The sequence below is a fragment of the Pezoporus wallicus genome, unplaced genomic scaffold (genome assembly GCF_028554395.1).
Source record: "Pezoporus wallicus isolate ANWC-B61680 ecotype Strahan unplaced genomic scaffold, APGP_CSIRO_Pwel_v1 contig_736, whole genome shotgun sequence".
Classification (NCBI taxonomy): domain Eukaryota; kingdom Metazoa; phylum Chordata; class Aves; order Psittaciformes; family Psittacidae; genus Pezoporus; species Pezoporus wallicus.
In genome coordinates this window covers 1527652-1547451 of record NW_026639744.1, presented here as the reverse complement: position 1 = coordinate 1547451, position 19800 = coordinate 1527652, and the positions used below count along the sequence as shown (strand labels likewise).

Below are 19800 nucleotides of genomic sequence, written 5' to 3'. Positions count from 1 at the left end.
CTGGAGGGAAGGAATGCCATCCAGAGGGACCTTGACATGCTTGTGAGGTGGGCTGATGCCAACTTTATGAATTTTAACCATGCCAAGTGCAAGGTCCTACACCTGGGTCGGAGCAATCCCAGGCACAGCTACAGGTTGGGCAAAGAAGAGATTCAGAGCAGCTCTGCGGAGGACTTGGGGGTGTTGGTTGATGAGAAAATGAACATGAGCCGGCTTCAGTGTGCGCTTGCAGCCCAGAAAGCCAACCGTATCCTGGGCTGCATCAAAAGGAGTGTGACCAGCAGGTCGAAGGAGGTGATCCTGCCCCTCTACTCTGCTCTTGTGAGACCTCACTTGGAGTATTGTGTGCAGTTCTGGTGTCCTCAACATAAAAAGGACATGGAACTGTTGGAACAAGTCCAGAGAAGGGCCATGAGGATGATCAGGGGACTGGAGCACCTCCTGTATGAAGACAGGCTGAGGAAGTTGGGGCTGTTCAGCCTGGAGAAGAGAAGGCTGCGTGGAGACCTCATAGCAGCCTTCCAGTATCTGAAGGGGGCCTATAGGGATGCTGGAAAGGGACTCTTCATTAGAGACTGTAGTGATAGGACAAGGGGTAACGGGTTAAAACGTAAACAGGGGAAGTTTAGATTGGATATAAGAAGGAAATTCTTTCCTGTTAGGGTGGTGAGGCACTGGAATAGGTTGCCCAGGGAGGTTGTGAATGCTCCATCCCTGGCAGCGTTCAAGACCAGGTTGGACGAGGCCTTGGGTGATACGATTTAGCATAAGGTGTCCCTGCCCACAGCAGGGGGGTTGGAACTAGATGATCTTAAGGTCCTTTCCAACCCTAATTATTCTATGATTCTATGATTCCTGTTTCTTCTAAAACCGCTGGCCTTTCTTAAAAGCAGTACACTTGGGAATCACCTCTCTCCCAGAGCCACAGAACAGTCAAACTTATGGATGGGAGTTCTGGACCACATGGCTGGTTATTGCTTTTCCAGGAGTTCAAAAATTATTGAGAAGTACTTCTTGGGTTTTGGAGGTTTTTTTCCCCTTCTTCAAAGGGGTGGAAAAGTTATTTAGTGTCTGCTACCATCTTCACTTGCCTCTTTCTATACCTACAGCCACAGAGACAGACTATGTACAAACCATTCAGCACAGAAAGAGCAGTGCCACAGAAACACCTTTCCCAGGAAAGACAAACCATAGTTTCAAAGATACTTATCTACTGAGACCCATTCCACAACCAACAAGTCCTTCATTCTGCCAAAACAGGTCAGCAGTCATTCTTCTAAATGTCTAGTATTTTAAATGTCTAATGATAAAAATTAACAGGAAGTTACGGAACAAAGTAACTACATTAAGAAATATCTGTCAATTCATTCTCAGATGGGAGTTCAGACTGTGCTAGAAAGCACACCACTTCCTCGCTGGAGCTCATACATTCAAACCAGTGAGCACCACATCACTCAGCCAGCCTCCATTTATTGTTTTCTTTTTAATTTTGCAATCAGAAAAAAGCACACGCCTACTAGGCTAGTTTTCCCTCAAGGCTCAGCAATGCTTTTTTTTCTTCAACTGCATGATGGAGTTCTATAAATAAACTTAATGCGCTGTCACAATATCCAAATCAGCACTGTAAATTTTATTTGTCAACAAATTGGTGAAAAGTTTTCAGTGCAATGTACAGACTCATCCATCCATCTATTAAATCTTTATGGTATGCTATTAAAAATATTTGCTACCATTGTTATTGCAGACAGGCCAATGCATACAGTAATCTGACAGATAAACACGTTACTATGGAAACCACCAAAATGAATGCCTTATTTTCTAAACTTGGCCATAACCCCAAACTTTTATTCCAGGATTCAAATGTTTCATTCACTTGCTTTATGCAATCAGAACACAGACCTTTTTTAAAAAATTACAGGATTTGAATAAGCAAACTTTTCTCTTATACTGAGTTTTCTTCAAAATAGCATTTTAATAATTTTACTGATTTCAAGTCCTTTTTGTAGCACTTGAGAATGTAGTTAACACAGAAACAAAAACAGACACCAAAGTAATATTTAAGATTCGTCACCACTTCATGAAAATCTAAAAACATACGCTGACATTACAAAGCTGCATTAAAAGCATTAGTCACATTGCAAAGACAAAGCAATTAAAATTACAGTTTCATCTCGTTACTAATACATACTCATTTTAATTAATCACACTTTCTTTACAATTACTGTTTCAATAATGGCACATGCTCCCCATTTTACTATCTGAAGAACAATATTATACTTTCCTCAACCTCACTACATATTTTACTCTCAATCTGGACAGAAAACTGCCAACAACTGTCTTCAAATACAGCTTTCCAAACAGAACACATGGAATGGAACTAACATAGCAGCCTTCCAGTATCTGAAGGGGGCCTATAAGGATGCTGGGGAGGGACTCTTCATTAGAGACTGTAGTGACAGGACAATGGGTAATGGGTTCAAACTTAAACAGGGGGAGTTTAGAACAGGAGGAAGTTCTTCACTGTAAGGGTGGTGAGGCACTGGAATGGGTTGTCCAGGGAAGCTGTGAATGCTCCATCCCTAGCGGTGTCCAAGGCCAGGTTGGACAGAGGCTTGGGTGATATGGTTCAGTGTGAGGTGTCCCTGCCCATGGTAGGGGGGTTGGAACTAGATGATCTTAAGGTTCTTTCCAACCCTAACTATTCTATGATTCTATATTTGAATTTGAAATTAACAATTAGCAGTTTTTCCATTTCCTTTTCCATTTCAAATTCCTTAACCACAAATGATGGAAAAACAGTAAAATAAATGCACAAAACCCCCTCTGACTCCAGGGTGTGTTCTTCATGACAAAACATCTAGAAATTAAGATCCTCCCTCTCAACTGCTGCAGCAGGCACAATAAACTAAACCCCCTCCCAGCATGACAGAAGCTTGGGGAATGATAAGATTCTCTGAGAGTATTTGAGATTTTGGATGGAAGGCTACGCATACAGCCAAACAGATCAAAAGACAGAGGGTTTATCCATCTTTCAGTAATGTTCCTCCTCCTGCTGACAGCAGCCCAACAAGAGGGGCTACACCTCCAAGCACAGCCACACTGCTGACACACACTACTTAGTCCCTGACAAGGGTCCCTAACCCTAGCTGCAGCCATGAACTTCTCATCCCCCAGCACCCAACCCAAAGGGATGACAGGCTTTATCTGGTTCACAGTAAGGAGGTGGCTCCAGTAACCATGAAACAGAGGTCTTGGGGCCATTCAGAATTATCCTGATTAGCGGAAAACTAAAATCAAGCTTAACTGATAAAATGCCAGGCTGTCAGCTGCCTTGGCTGAGAAATGGTCTGTAGGTTTTTTAACAAAGCAGCAAGACCCAGCAGGTGCAGTTTACCACACAGTAACCCACCATTCACAACACAAATGAGAAGTAGGGTCTTCTGGGACAGGCAGCTCTACTGAGAGATTCCCACCAGCAACCTGGGAATGTCCACTCTGGGGTTTTGTTCCCCCAAAGCAAAAAAAAACAAAAACAAAAACAAAAACAAAAAAAAACAGTAAAAAGTTCTGGCCTTGCAATGTTTAGGGCATCTTATCAGACATGTGACATCCCTGGCAACTGGCTTTATTATGATGTATGTAATCAAGTATCTATAGCTAAGTGATATAGACCATCTGTGTGTTTGCTTCAAGACATAAACCCCTTCTCTCAGCTTTTCAAGATTATGTACCAAATATTTGCTCAAAAGTATTTAATTTGTGTGTTCAGAGAACAAGACTTCCAGAGTTAGTAAGAACATACAATCATGAAATTGCTGAAAGACAACACAAGCAGCAGAGATGACACACAAGCCATTTTTTAAACAAAAGGACGGACCATGGCTTTTACATACCATACCTTCTTCATAAAATCCCTTTCAATCTCACAGCTTGGAATTTAACAGCATCCCAGTATGGTTTAAACGTTTTCTTCACTGCAAGCTCACTGTGCTGAGTAAATCAACTTCTAGTTTGTGCATAAAAAAGACACTTCTGCTTTTAATAAAGATAAGACTTACTTCAAGCAGACCTAAAAGCATCCTGTCCTGCCAGCTCAAGTATTGCACAGTTCAGAAGAACCATCTGCTGGGAACATCACATTGAACACAACTGGTTCATGACATGAGAAAGTCTGCTTTTGCAACCTCTTTCTTGGGCAGCTACCTTTCTGCTTGTCATTTCACGCACTTGCTTCCAGGTACACTAAAGAAGACTAGATACAGTCCCATACGGACAGGCCTCAAGATCCAGCTTTTCTGAAAGAAACAGACCTGTTCTTGTGAAATATTTGAAGTGGCTGTCATCAATACTAGCACTGAAGTAGTCTTAGCTGGAAGCCAAGCAAGAAGTACATACTGCACCTACACAGAACAGAAGAGCCCAAGACAAGTCAGAACATCTGACAAACCAAGTGCTATTTTCTCCGATGTGATGCTGAATCCACAACTGGCTGAGGCTGCAGAAAGGGTCCTGCAAGAGGCAATACAATACATCTTGAATACTCCCAAACTTCTGAACTAAGTGATGGCTCAGCTGTGCCTCCCATCAGTTTATTCAGTGCCATGTTCCTGAAGTCCTCATGCACACACCCCACTGGGTAAAGATGACAGATGCCTGGTTGATTTTGGACTTGCCAACTTTTTTTTCCCTTCAAAACCCTTTCTAAGCAAGCAGCTGACTATGCACATAGGTTCTCAATGTTTTAAACCTGTAAGACAGCTTTGGCTCCTACTTTTGCAGGAAGGACCACACTGAGAAGAAGCAAAAGAGATGAGGACCCTCTCTCCAGTCTGCTCTCTCATACCAGGAGCGCTTCTAAATGCTCCTGTCCCTTTTTCCACTATACACTATGCATTTACTTGCATTGGGGAGAAGCCAGATCCAACTCCTACTTAATAGAATGCTCTCCATAAAACCTCTACCTTTCGTATAACTTATAGTGTAGGCATAGCCAGTCCTAAACTAAGCTTCCTGCAATTCAAGAAAAACATGAGTTTCCAGGAAAATATATATGCTTTTGAGCAGGTTCCTATAAGACGCAAGTAAGCCTTTGGGAATGGGAAATCCTGTTTATGCTACAGATTACTCTTGAAAGAGCTTCCCCATTGTTTGATGCACATCCTGGGAACTTACTTCTCCATCACCTCAAGATCTAGACAATGCTGCCCAAACACCACCACATCAGACAGCCCGATTTATGTTCAAACACACATTTAAATGTCAGAGGAAAGCAGCAGTGACATAATTCAATCCTTTGGCTGTGGATCCTACACCGAGTGAAGCAGAACTGCCAAGCTGCTCATAGGATACTTTCACAGTTTCTGTGCCACTGATAACCAGAGCCTGTGAAAGGATTCCACTCATTCTCCTCTAAAGTATTATGTAAGTTTAAGAAATAAATGTTTTGGGTTTTTTTCCATAGTGGCATGAAAATAGATGCCAGTAATGATGACTTGACTGAAAGCCAGCTCAGGGTTGATCAGGATAACACCTGCAAGTTGTTAAGCAATACCACTAACCCAGCTCAGCAACAGCTCATTTTTATAACACTCAGCTTTTATACTTGTCACTTGTACACTTACAGATGTACAGCAAGACGTCAGAGGGGGATTCCTGACAGCAGCGTTCCAGTCCATGGGCTGTCCCTGCTTACAGTTCTTCTACTGTAAAGTTGTCTTTACAAACCATTTAGAATACAGTAACTATGACTGAAAAAGGCATGGAAAGTTTCACCTCTAAACACACCTTTCTATATAAGCAGAATCTTTCCTCTCCAATTAATGATGAGCATGATGGATTAAGTGACTTCAAACACTGGATTAACATGTCCAATTTAAGTTTCTAATAGTGTATTGATTCTTGTTGTGCCTTTTTTAATACCCTTGTGGAAATACTGTAATTATGTTGCTTTTTATGTTTACAGATAATCTGCATTCTCAATTACAGGTATTCAGAGACTAATAAATACACTATTAATAAGACAAAGGTGATAGTACCATGCAGGTGCTTTACAGCAAAAAAGCAGCACTACACTGCATTTCCATCATAATAGCTCATGGCACTTACAGTAAGGAGGTTTTAGTAGTCTGCTGCACTAGAAGCTACAGAAGTTTAAAAAACATTTCTCATTACTCCACCAGAACACATACAGTTTCAACAGAAATAAATTAAATCATTTTGCTAAATCACCATAACAAAGAGAAATTTTTTTTGTATTTTCAAATATGCACACTGACATAGCAATACCTATGACTATCTAATATAACAATAAATATTTAGGACATTGGAAAACCCCCAAAAAAACCAGACAAATTAACTTTGAATGTAGTGGACCGGAATGTAAATTTCATTCAAGAACACATACATTTATTTGGAACAGTGTGTATCATTTTTCAAGTTGGTGGATATATTAACACAAAACACAACAAACTACATTCTAAGTTATCAAACCTTCAATTATAGCTGCAAATAAGAAAAAGTAGGTTTCTTGCAATTATTTATGCAAGCCAGTTTTCAGTGAATTAACAGCTCTCATCTACCAAACAACGCTTTCCAAAACTCAAAATCTTTTCAATGAGAATGTTCAATAATTCTCATATACTGGAACTGTTGTTATTTAAGTCCGTATATGACCAAGCAGAGTAGAGGTACTTCTCCCTTAAACAACTGATCAAAAAATTAAGGATGAAGTAGACTGAACTCTGCTTTTGGCTCATTTTGTTCCTCTGTGGCAGAAGCCTTGGTGAGTTTCAGTTATCTAACAAAAAAAGACATAGAATCAATTTCCAATAAAACTGTATTAGTGTCTCTGATTTTGTAAAAATTACAATTAAATATTCTTACGATATTTATATAGAACATGAATAGTATAGTAAGAGACTCAATATTTATTTTATCAAGTTTTAATGTAGAAATAATGTTATATATGCAATATAACTTGCTTCTCAAACCTAAGAGCAAGAAGCAGTGTTGCTTTCAGAATCTCTGCACAGAAACCTCATCTCTTTTTAACAGGCACAGCACACAGAGTTAGTAAGTTTAATATAAAAAAAAAGTCATTTCAAGTAGTCAAATGCAACAGAGTACTTCAAAATAAAAGTGGAGTATTGCATAGTATTGCACTGAGAAATAAAGGTGAGTTTATACTTGCAAGTTAAATTTCAGTGGTGGTGGCAGGGACGTGTTTATATCATCTTTTAACCTTAGATTCACTTAAAAGTTGACAATGTTCAAAATAAACTCTATAATTCTAATATTTTTTCTGTTATCCAATTACATAGCAAAAAATGCAACCAATTAAAGTCATTTCACAAAATGTGATAAATTCTGAGAAAATTCCAATGCATACTTCAAAAACAATTTAAGATCACTTTTCTGCAGCTGACAGCCTAGGTAAAATGGGTTGGTTGGGGTTTTTTTTGCCTTCACGATATGCCAGATTGTTGCCTAATAGTTGTTTAAAGACAGGCTAAACTCAATCACACAGGGGAAAGAAAAAAAAAAAAGAACCCAAACAACTATGGCAACAAGCAATATCCCCTTCATTTGAAAAAATAATTTTTAATATCATGTAGCTATTAATACGATTGGAAGGTGGAAGTGAAGCTTTCCGAATACATTTAAGAATTGTGACATGACAAACCCACCACTGAATGGCAGTTTCATTTCGAATTATTGCAAAGTTATCAATTCAATTGAACTATAACCCCGAAGTGCTTTTAAAAAGATGACAACAATTTATCTTGTGAACAAAACTAAGGATCAGTACTTTAACATGCACCTGTATTTACAAAGAGAGAAACAGCATCAGGCACAGTTTTTGTCTATTATCAACATGTTACAAAAGCAGTTGCACTAGTTCTAATTAATCCTGTTCCAATCCTATTAGGGATTCAAATTATCTTCCTTCTTCCATACACTGAACTTGAACTCTTTAAGACTAGGATGTTAATTTAAAAGAAAAACAAACACCTGTATTTTGTAAATTTCTACTCCCTGTTCTTCTCGTAAATTTCTCATGGGTCTTAACTGCATTCAGCAGTCGACATCAGTTACAGCTTCTACAGGTTACTTTCAAGTTCATTGTCAAGTATTAAACTGCAAACACTTGCATCTTTTGGATGCACAGAAGCACGCAATCTATCCTGTGAATGGCAGCTCTGGAAATTAGCAATTACAAACTTGAAATCTTGTAGTTCCAGTCAAGACTCACCTTTCATGAACTCCCCTCTAGTAAATTACATTGCTAAAAATATTTGGAGCAAGACAAGAATCTCTGCTCCATCTGCATTTCAGACTTGCTCCTAATGTTTTCATATGGTGGAGGGGAATCTAATCTTTTGGAACAACTGTTTCTACCCAAGTTAAGAGTTTAAAAGCAAGCTTACAAGTAAGTACTGTTCAAAAATGAAGAAAAAAAAAAACAACCATGGAATCATAGAGAATCATTTATCTTGTAGGTCAAATTACTTCGTATAAAAAACTTATATATTTACTTCCGTCTTCTCCTCCATGTATTGTGAAGAATTTATATTACTTTCACTGAAGAAAACATAAGACTCAGGCTTTGTTACAGCAAAGGTCAAACACTAGGATAACAAAAATTAATTCAGAAACCACTACAGCACTAGAGAAACAAAATTCTTCAGATCCTGGTATTTTGTCTGTTTGAATTGGAAAAATAATTTAGAAAGTACAGAGAAAGAAACATGAGGCTAAATACGTAAAAAAAAATAAATAAAAATCTGTGACCTTTAAAGACACCTTAGACTTGGCACTTACCCCTCAGAGCAGGAAGCAGAGACCTCTCTTTCTTATCATCACATTTATTACATTCACTAAAGTACAGAAGTAAGAAGACATCCACAAGCACCCACATGAGAGAAGTGGCTAGAACCACCTTGCAGTAAACAAATCTCCTCATCGCTTTACTTGGTTTCTAGGTCAAATACTGAGGAAAGACAGCAGTTGCTGAGAGGTATCAAACTCCCACAGCTAAAATCCAACATGGAAGCAAGGACCAGCATCCCACTGCAAGCAAAGAAAAAAGCATCTGAATTAGGTAACGTACACATAGTTTGAACTGGAAAAATGTATAGGAAAGTACAGTGTAGAGATATTCAAAGTATCTGTTTCTTCCTAAAGACACAGGCACTGTTTTCTACCATCCTTTTATGAATACCAACCATTTTGTGCTGCTTAAGTCATGGACAGTCTTGACTTCATTTAGAAACATGTGCAACACACATACACCTTTCATGCAACATAATAAATTTTACTAAAGACTACACAAAAAAAAACAATGAAGCAGTGCTAACAGATGGTTCTAGCCAATATCCATAAGTTTATCGAACATTAGACATATATTAACTCCAAAAAGAAAACTTAAATTTTCATTTTCTTCAAATAATGTATTTATGCTATTCATATCTATTCCTAGTGCAGATATGTAAGCTAGATGACTGCTTCTAAAATTTAAGCTTACCGTTATAAGCTGTATCCCATGTGAAGACTGGGAGTTCTGCTTTGGCCGTGTACTGTCTAAGCACTGAACTGCTGTGTAATTTTCCAAGTACCTATAAAAGAAAACAAACAGAAGAAAGTCCTCATCATCTTACTGCCTTTCCTAGAATGTATAGAAGTTTCATAGAATCATCAAATCCTAGAATGGTTTGGGTTGGAAGTGACGTTAAAGATTCATCCAGTTCCAAACCCCTGCCACAGGCAGAGACACCTTCCACTAGATGAGGCTGGTCAAAGTCCCATCCAACCTGGCCTTGAACACTCCCAGGGATGGGGCAGCCACAGCTTCTCTGAGCAACCTCTGCCAGTGCCTCACCACCTGCACAGGGAAGAGCTTTTTCCTAATATCTAACCTAAAACTCCCCTCTGCCAGTTTAAAGGACTGGAAGAGATGGAATGACTTAAATAGTTTTCCATATTATTCCTGAAGCGCTATTTTACTATGTAATCATTAATAAAGTTTTCCATCTGTCTTCAATATTATCACAGATAACAGCTCCTTTTCTAGCTGTAGTGATACACAGCCAGTTGATTTAAAATTTCAAGGGCTCAGGAATACGTGCTGCAGATTAGCACAATTCATTTTCATGCTAGTCAACAGGAACAGTTCAATTATAGGAAGAAAATGACAAAGAAAAAACAAATTAACAGAGATCTGTATTAGAAAAAAAGAGAGGGGGAAAGGAGCTGAAGTGTTAACCCTCCCCATGCAGCCCCTGTCACCATGGTGGCTGTAACCAGCTTTTGTAGTGTTGAACAGAATAGTTACTTGTTCGGCACCAGCTGAGATACAAAGGCACTTCCTCCCTGAGCTCTTAATAATGCAGGAGAATTTTTTCTTCAGCAGTTCTTATTTTAATACAAGCAAGTAAACCTCAGAAGCATAGCAGTCATTGATGGGTGATTGGAAAAAAAATCTTCTATTCCCAAAGCTGTGCAGGTTTTAAACAAACAGCCTGTACAGAAACCACAGCAGCCTGCTATGACAAACTAGCTAGCTTTCAAGTGCTTGTTCAAATAAAGGTGCTGCAACAGGCTGTTACAGTTAGCAGCAGTGATGGCAAGCTTCTTTTTTACAATAGTTAACATTTAGATTCAATATTCGTCACCTTTCTTGAAAAAGTGGGAAAACACACTTCAATCTTTTAAAGTCCACCTAATTCAAGGTACTTCCATGTACACACAGCACCTCGCTACAGGTGACACGCAGTGCAGCCTCTGGCCTAAAGCTCTAACCATCTCTCTAGTCCTGGGTTGCTTTGCTACAAAAGTAAGGATTACCAGTGGCAAAGAACCAAGCCTTCTACTCTTCATGTCCTACATGTCCCTGATTTTTTTCCAAGGAAGAAATTAAATAAAGTATTTCATTACCCAGAGAAAAACTGCCAGCAGATACTGTAACTTAGCAGCTAGTTGCTGTGCAAACACATCCAAGAATGTCTGTAAGAAATCTGGCCTGTGGATAAGTATGAGGGATGACTTTTATTTTTTTCCCTTGGAATGCAAGTTTCAAATTCACCCTATCTATATTATCTAAATCTAATTCACAAAAGCTATCTACATGGGGTGGGAGGAAGCTTCCAAAGACACACAAGAGGCTCAATCCCACCACTGAGTCTGACAGGTGTCCTGTTGAAGGGGCGGCTCTCTCCTTCAAGGTCCCTGCTGGAAACTTCATTCATACAGGATGAGGAATGAAGATCAAATGATTGAGGAGGGACCACTTGCTGTCTACATAGCCTTCTGGTGAAGGCCACCCTCCCTGACCCTTCTCTAGGCATATCCTAGCCGTGCACCACCCATAACAATTCCGGCACCACTCAGTCGAAACAGCTCCCACACATGCCATAGAGCTCCCAAGCCCTTACTCACCCACCCACAAGCAATCCTCAAGTTAGCTTATATTTCAATTAAGATTTGTTTGAACAAATAAAATTAGCAAAGTCCATGCATATTCACTTCCAAATGTATACACAGATATCACCAAGATAGGCTAGTCGAACTTTTTTCTTCTATCAAGTGCTTGAGTTGAATTATGAAAAAACAAACAGTTTCAGATAAAATGGTTTGGGGCTTTTTCTGTTTGGAGGTTTGTTGGGGTTTTTTTCCTGTTTGTTTGGGGGGTTTTAGGTGTTTTGGGGTTTTTGTCTGTGGGTTTTGGTTGGGTTTTTTTATAAAAGGAAAGTTTATCATTTGGATTCTTTTTAACCCAGCTCTGTTTCAAGACTGATGTAACTCCCCTCTCCCTTTTCTCCCTCCCTACAAACCTCACATTTGCTCAAAAAAAAAAAAAAAATCACAATCGTATTGACTAAGCAGAATAACATTTTTCAGTGAGTACTTGAAATGAAAAAAAAATAAAAGCTAGGGCCAGGCAATCAGGAACAAGGTTTTCGTTCTCACATTTGAAGTAACACAAAATACACGAGAAAAAAAAATTCAGTTATGGTCCAGACCACCTCAAACCAATCTTGGAATACTTCTGCCAAAAACTCCAAGTTCCTGTCATACGTTTGTGGTTTATGAATGTTTTTCAGTGTCCATAAATGCTTTATATTACAATCCTTTGAGACATAAATAGTATGCCTTAAACCAAGAACTACATGCAACGGCCACTAATCTAAAAAAGCAAAACTAAACCAGCAGTGCACCTCGGGCTGCTTTTCCAAGATTTCTTAGCAGCAAATAAGAAACTTAAGCAAGGACTTGTGCCTATCATGAAAATCATTCATTTCTTCATCTTCCTCCCAAGTACAAACACAAACAACGTGCTCTCTCTATGGCTGGTGCACGAGCCACTCATGTCTAAGTGTATGGTTTAAACTTGTGCTACTCAATTCCTATCACACAGGGAAGACCTCAGCACTACATAAGAGGACCACAAAGTTCAAGCACTCAAACCAATAAGAAAACCTCCCAACGCACAAGGGGCGAGAACTGGAAAGTGTAAGGCAATGCCTAAAGTACATCAGCACTATGGCCTCATCACCTCATCTTCCCATGAGGCGTCAGCACTCGGCCACTCTCACCACCAGCACACCCCAGCTCCAGTCTCCACGCTGGTCTCTTCTGTCACCCAGCTGCTTCCTTCCTGCTCTGTCCTCTGCTCTGCCACCTCACCGCTGCTGCAGTGGAAAGAACAGCAATCTTCTCCTGTCAGGGGTCTCCTCCTCCTCTCACTTTCCAATCCTTAATGTTTCCTTGTTCAGATATTTAAAGGCCCGGTCAGGGTTCTCAGTGATCTTCTCCACCCATTTTCCACCTCCTAAGCCTACCCACAGCCCCCTTTTCCAAGCAGCTGATTCTCTCTTTTCCTCCAAATACCTGTTTTTCTTCAAGGGCCAGGCTCTTTCACTCACCTCAGACTTTTCCTGCCTGCACTGAAACAAACGGTCTCCTTCCACACCTCTATCCAGGCTCACCACCACTGAGTACAACACCCACAAAGGGGATCAAGCAGGCACTGCTGGGAAATGGGATGTCAACGGCCACGATAATCTGTCCACCAACAGCCACAAGTGGAAGGAGCCTCAACACAAGCACCATCTCTGGCCATGTTGGCTAATTTAAATCCCTCCTCCAGATCTCAGATGAGACAAAGCTTCTCAAAGAGCAGGGCTTTATTTTACTAATATACAGGGTAACAAGGTTTTCAGGAAGAGGAGGGAAGTAAATGCTGGAGGTTTGAGCTACCACTTCTAAGAATAAAACTAATTTAAAACCAGCATCTAACAACAAAACGAGAGAAATTCCTGCCCCAAAAACCTGCAGTTTGGCAGTGTTATAAACAATAAAGAGAGATTTATAATAGAAAACTGGATGTAAATTTAGAAATCATCTGCATTGCCAGCATTTCCTAAAACTACCACAATAAAATGCTGTGGTATGAGAATGTTACAGAGGTTACAAATCCAAGGCAGAATTAAAGATAGCTGCAAAACCTTGATTTGCCTTTCTCACATATAAAACAAAAATCCACCCTTCCGCAGAGCTCACTTTCACTGAGTGCACACAGCAGATCAGATTTGGGAAAACAAAGCAATTGTTCGGTATTTCTTCTTGTAGCTCACCACACAGCCCCATGCCTTTTTATTTCATACAAGCCAAGCCATGCACAGAATGAACAATATTTCATTTTCTCAGGGACTCAAAGCCACGACGTTCATCACTGCTCTTTCCAGTCACCTCAAAAGCTTTTAATTCACTTTCACAATATCTGTAATATTAAAAGAAGTAGTATTATCCCCTTTGTGGAAGCAATAGGAGCACAGACTGAGGCCAAGACTTTTCAAAGTACTCACTGGTTTTACTCCCCGGTGATGTTCCTGCAGTCACACCCTTCAAAGTTTGACACATTGCCCCATATTAGCACATTGATTCAACAAAAGCCCCAGTTCTTGAGCCAGTTTTTTACTACCAGTGTGAAAAAGGGACCAGGCCCTAGGTCTCACTTGCCTGGATCCCTCAAAGGCATCTGTCCCTTCCAAAATCACTCCCAAAGGATCAGCATCCACCCTGCAGGAGTCAGCTCCTGCCCGTCCCAGAGCCTGCTCGTCACACGCGAGAAAAAGAAAAGGATGAAAGCTGCCTAAGGGACAGTATGGTCTGCTAAGTGTAAGCATAACCTTCATGTTAAGGTCCTCCAGAGAAAATCAGAAGACTTACCCAATTTTATCACTTGGTGCTTTTACTGATGGAAATACAGAAGCACAGTTAAGAGTCCCAGAACCCACCTACTTCCCAGAACTGTGATTACATCTTCCGATATTGTAATTAATATTTTTTTATATTAATTACAAATTAATATCGAGACTACTCTGACCTCAATCTGATCTCCCAAATCTGTAAGACTGCAACCTGTGCAAAGCAACTTGTGTTAGCCATCAGCACTTCCAGGAACACCAAAAGTGACTAATGATGTCTAGATGCTTGGGTAAGAAAGGATGCAAACTGCATGTTATTACTGTTTCAAAACAAAACAGTTAATTTCATATGGAATGAAATCTAAAGTAGAGCTGAATATTTTTCAAGACAATATTGATCTTAATGTTAGCTGTAAGAGCTTAATGAAGGGCCTGATAAAAATGCAGCTTAATCTACAATGTATTATAGGAACACAGACAGAACATGAGGAAGAATGCTACATCTCTTGTCTTTGCCAGATGTGGCCGCATCTGCATGCATGTACAGCATGCTGCAGCACAGCATCAGGCAGCAGTTGCCTAGCAACTGGGGGGCTGCTCCCCTGGGTACCAGCCTCTGCCAAAAGCCCCCTGAGCTGCCTGGCCACTCCCCAGCTTCCTACCAGCCACTAGTGCAGCCCTTGTACCTCAGGACATCAGCCTTGCTCCCCAGACCACCAGGAGGTTTACGGCTTGCTCTTGGGGATGGAAAGAATTCAGTTTTTCTGCTCCAAGTGGCTCACGGCTCCACGGGCCTTCCCCAGAGATGAGGCTGCACGTGCCCACAGCTATGTGGGGCCAGCTGGCAGCAGCAGGGATACACTAGGCAGTGCCTATGGGGACAACAAACCACCCGTGAATCCCACCAGCACCCTGAAGTCCAACTTGCAGAAGAAGGAACAGAAGGCCTGCTTCTACCTCCTGGTGGGGCCACATTTAAACTTAAGTTTTACTATATGCTAGAGAACTTTAACCAACTTTAATGATGATAGCAGAGGAACAGAGACACAGTAAAATGTGCCCCAGCAATACCTGCACTGCCACTACAGTGTCTCACTTCCTCAGAGGATGAGGGATAGAGCCATGTTTCCAAATCATATCATGGTTCTTACTGCAGTTAAATAGCACACGTCATGGGTGCAGTTCTTCACAGCTGAAAAGCAGAATCAAAAGTGCCTATTCCTGACAATCTGTTATTCCTACTGGTGTTTTATAGTACATGTTTGATTAAATATCACCATACACAGCTACACATTTCCACAGAGACTTTTTCCACAATATGTCTGCATAGCACTAAACTACATACCTTCTAAACCAAAGGGAAAAAAACATGCTATTGAAGGGGGGAGGCAGAAATCTGCCTTGGCTGACCTTTTGGGGTACATATCCACTACCATATGTACACAGCTTTCAGATGGCAGGTGCATTAGGAAGATACATAAGTGGATGCAGTTATGCTACTGTTATGACTCCAGTGGTAATTTCCTGCCTTTTCATTATTTAACTGAGGCCCGCGGCATTTTCTAGTGAATCTCTTATTTGTCATGTAGACCATTCTTTTAACTATGTGTATGTTTTTAACACCTCAGCCAGCACTGAAATTTATCCCGTTTAACATCTCTGTATACTAGCAAGCATCTCAGTTCACAGCCTTTCAAGTGTTCCTCTCACATACTTGAAAGAATTTAGGCTAAAGGCAAAGAAATAGAAACCTTAGGATGGCCATAGACACTGTTATGGTATAGACCACAAGAGTACGTGAGAACACCGGATCATTTTATGAACCACTTAATTCAGACACTAAATACTTCTGTTGACAAATTCTTGTTATTACGCAACATTTGACACCAAGGTGAGGTACATATTGATGAACACTGAGCTTGTGAGAGTAGCAGAATACTTATTTTTTAAAAATTAATGCAACTCAGTAGTAAAAGCATCCACAGAGCCCTCCAGTAAAGTAGCGTTTCAATCTTTCAGAACTGATCTATAGCGCACATCTGCTCCATCAGAGCCATTTGGATCAGACTTCTGCAAAAGATAGGTAGGTCAGCTGAGGAGTAATCAGAAAGAAGTTTGCTGGAAGAAATTCCTGAGCAGAAATAAGAGCAATCACAAATGTCTTTTTCAAACTGAAGGAAGGCAGGCCAGAGTTCAGCTCATCCAAAATCTAAGATTTCCAGCCTTCATCTCTAATAAATCAAAGGATGAATGTGATTGTTTCTCATGGCTTTCCTGTGATTCACTGCAGGTGCTGGAGTTGAAAAAACAAGACCGAAACAAAACAAAAAAACCACCCCACAAACAGGCAATGACAATATTTAAGCACCAGTCCCAGAAAGATCTGGCATTATTACTTTTGTCAGTCTCTGCTGCAGACTCAGGTCCAATGCAGGCAGTACTGCACTGACTGGCAATTAGCCAGTGTGAACTGACAAGACTATTAAAACACAACAGCATCCATGTGTACTAGCACCGTGGTACCATGGAATATGACTTAACAAGGTAAGTCCACTGCTCAAGCTTTGGGTAAAATGTGCTTTGCATTATAGATTAAATTTATCAGAGTCACTCTGAGAGCAATTACCATTTAAAAAAGGAAGAGGTAAGCTTGCTTTAAGAACCCTTAAGGTCTGCAAGGTTATCTAAGGCATACCTTTATTTTAAAATAAATATATGTAAAATACATTTTGCCTACAAAAAATTTAGATTGATCTAACCAAACCTCAATACATACTATACACTCCACAAATCATGAATCAGCATTTAATACCATGAGCAGTTTACTAATTCAGGTACAGCTATCTGAAGACCTTATAATGCTAGAACTGCCAATCTCCCAGATCAATACAGGAAGCTCTTTCACATTTAGTAAGAAAGAATAAATAAATAAATAAATAAATAAATAAAGGGGGGCGTGGGGGGTGGGGAGGGAAATCAGGTCTGTAGTTAGAGCTATGCAGTGTTTTGTGTTTTAAGAATTAGTTTCTACTCCTTTCTCCTTTCCTGAAATAGGCTGCTTGACATTTAATAATAGACCTATTCTTCACTTTAAAATGCATTTCCATGACTCAGAAATTAAAGTGGAAAAGATTTATTAATTCATCTAACCAAACTTCTTTGTAATAAAAGCCTACCCTTTACTTTGCATTGCTTTGTTCAGACTAGAGTCAGCCAATTACAAGCACCAGTTTCTCCCAGAATCGATACCTCCAAGCACCACATCCCCAAAATCCAGATGAGAAATAGTTTTTGTGTTCAGAGCAACCTCTCTGGAAGCCAGTTTAACTTGCAAGCTGTGTCAAATTTCTGAAGAATTTATCTGGATTTGCAGTTTGCTCTGTCCTCTAAAGTCCATGCCTTCAGATGCCAACCTTGTATTAACCAGGCTGTTTCTGCCACTGTGTCAGCACAAAGCACCAAAAACATAAAGCCAACTAAAAGAAAACCAATCAAAAAAAAAATACTACATACACACAAAAAAACCACCTGAACCCTTAAAAGAACATGGGCATAAATTCAATACCCAAATACCAGAACACAATCCCAGGTGCTATAACATACTGCAAACAAAAAAAATGCAGTCCTCTTCTCATTCCTTTTTCCACATTCTTCTCCCAAAGTAGCCGACATAAATCAGAGGACTTTGGTCCCCAACCTCACAGGTTTCTTCTCGCCCTGACAGTCAGCCCTGGCATCTCCCCTCTCTCATCTCCAGTGACCGCCTCACTAGGTGGCGGGCAGGTATTCCCCCTGCAAACTGTTGCAGGACCTCATCACAGCTAATTAGCAGACTAACCTGACTATATTTACTCTGTTTTCAGATGGTGCGTGTTCTCCCACATAACACTGAAATTAACAAGTAGCAAGAACAAAATGCTGATGCAAGCCAGGCAGTGACACAGGGGAAAAGCTACAGGGCAAATATCCAAGGAAGGACACAGCTCAGACAGCTGTAGCCACATACCAGTGATTTCCTTATGAACCTTCATCAAACATGTGGCTTGCAGCACTCACCAGCACAGGTGCCAAACATACCACAGAGACACAGAACCAGCTGCCCAGCCACCCTGACTGCGCTGACACACTCATTATCAACATTGCACTGACATCAAAAAATAAACCGAACACTCAGACTGTCCATGTGATGAGTGGGATTGGTGCAAAGGTGTTTGTGTGTGAAGGTAACACTACAAACCCAAAACTTTAAACAGCTGGAATAAGAGAACCAATAAAGAAAGAACCACTGCCTCTATAAGAATCTCCTACACAAATCCTGTTTGTAAGATAGACTCCTTACTACTCTGCATTGCCAAGAAGGGCAGTGATCTCCTGAACGTACACCTGCTCACCACCGTGCAGTCCTAATGCAGCACTCATCAGCAGCCATCAACTCAAACCTGAAGATCAGGAAATAGTGACTGTAAGGCATTCTTGCTCATTTGAGCTAGGAGGACATACCCACCCAGGACCACCTCCAGCTGCATCGACTGAAAACATGTATTTCACCAACTTTGTGATGAGAAAAAACCTGTTGATACTTTTTTCTACATAGCAAGGCCAAAGGAACTTACTTGTAATGCTGGGAAATCAAAACTCCCTCACTTCTTCCAATCCAACAGAACAACAGTCTTGAACAAAGTAGTTAGTGAATACTAAAAAGGCCATTTTTGACAATCAGTAAGTCATATCATACCTATTCTAAGTTAAAACTGATCACAAAAGTAGTAGAATATACACTGTCTAATCTTTTTTTTTTTCCCCACTCATATTGTTGTTTGTGAGGAAATCAGGCTCATTAGAAAGTTCACAGCTCTCACTCTATTAAAGAAAAAACAAACCAGATTCTCCTATGTTCATAAAAGTGATGTACAGCCAAATGGTACTGAATTCTCCCATATTTTCAGAAGCAGTAGTCTCTTGAATTCACCTGCTCATGTGAATTAGAATTCTGCTAGAATTCTGTCTTACATAGGAAAAAAAAAATATTACAAGGTTTCCTAGTTTCTTATTTCCAAGTGATTCTGCTTTACTTCTTCAGCCTTAATTTTTCTGCCATCCAACAGTAGGGTTTGGTGGTTCTCTACTGTTTTTTTCCTCAACCCAAAACAACTGCACTTAACATTAGAAGGAAAGTAACTCAAACTGATTCTGCACATGTCCAAATATAAACTGGTCATAAGCTTCTGCTATAGCTGATAAAGAACATTTTTACAACTTACTATCTGCAAGTAATAGTGTTTTTGAGGGTAGAGATGGTGGGAAAGGATACATCACCTCTCTTCTTCATGATGGTTCAGGAAGAATCATAGTTTGTTCTAGGGCAGGTGGGAGGCAGGTGTTAACAGACAAACCCCAGAATCACATAGGCTTACATCCTCCCCCCAGTCCTCATTTGTGCTTGAAAGGCACTATTTCCACTTCTATTTTCTTAAAGCTCATCCGCAGTCAAACAGGAGACGCCGAGTCTACCTTTCCACCCTATTCTACCAGCATCAGCATCTCCCGAGAGCACATCTTCAGGAACTTGCAAACACTAATCATTCGTGCATGAGCA

At 40.2% G+C, this 19800-nt stretch overlaps 1 protein-coding gene across 4 annotated transcripts in view; it reads right to left on the bottom strand.

The window, feature by feature from the left end:
* Positions 1-19800, bottom strand: part of GALNT13 (polypeptide N-acetylgalactosaminyltransferase 13) — a 149597-nt gene that overhangs the window by 128033 nt on the left and 1764 nt on the right. For 3 of the 4 annotated variants that reach the window (XM_057415709.1, XM_057415708.1, XM_057415710.1), the window contains exons 1-3: positions 12886-12989; positions 9524-9614; positions 8821-9069 (exon numbers count right to left, since the gene is read on the bottom strand). In XM_057415709.1, coding sequence (XP_057271692.1) covers positions 8821-8962 — 142 coding nt within the window. In that variant the 5' untranslated portion in view covers positions 8963-9069; positions 9524-9614; positions 12886-12989. Of the gene's footprint in view, positions 1-8820; positions 9070-9523; positions 9615-12885; positions 12990-19800 lie in introns of those variants that run through there. The other variant, XM_057415707.1, reaches the window with a different exon arrangement.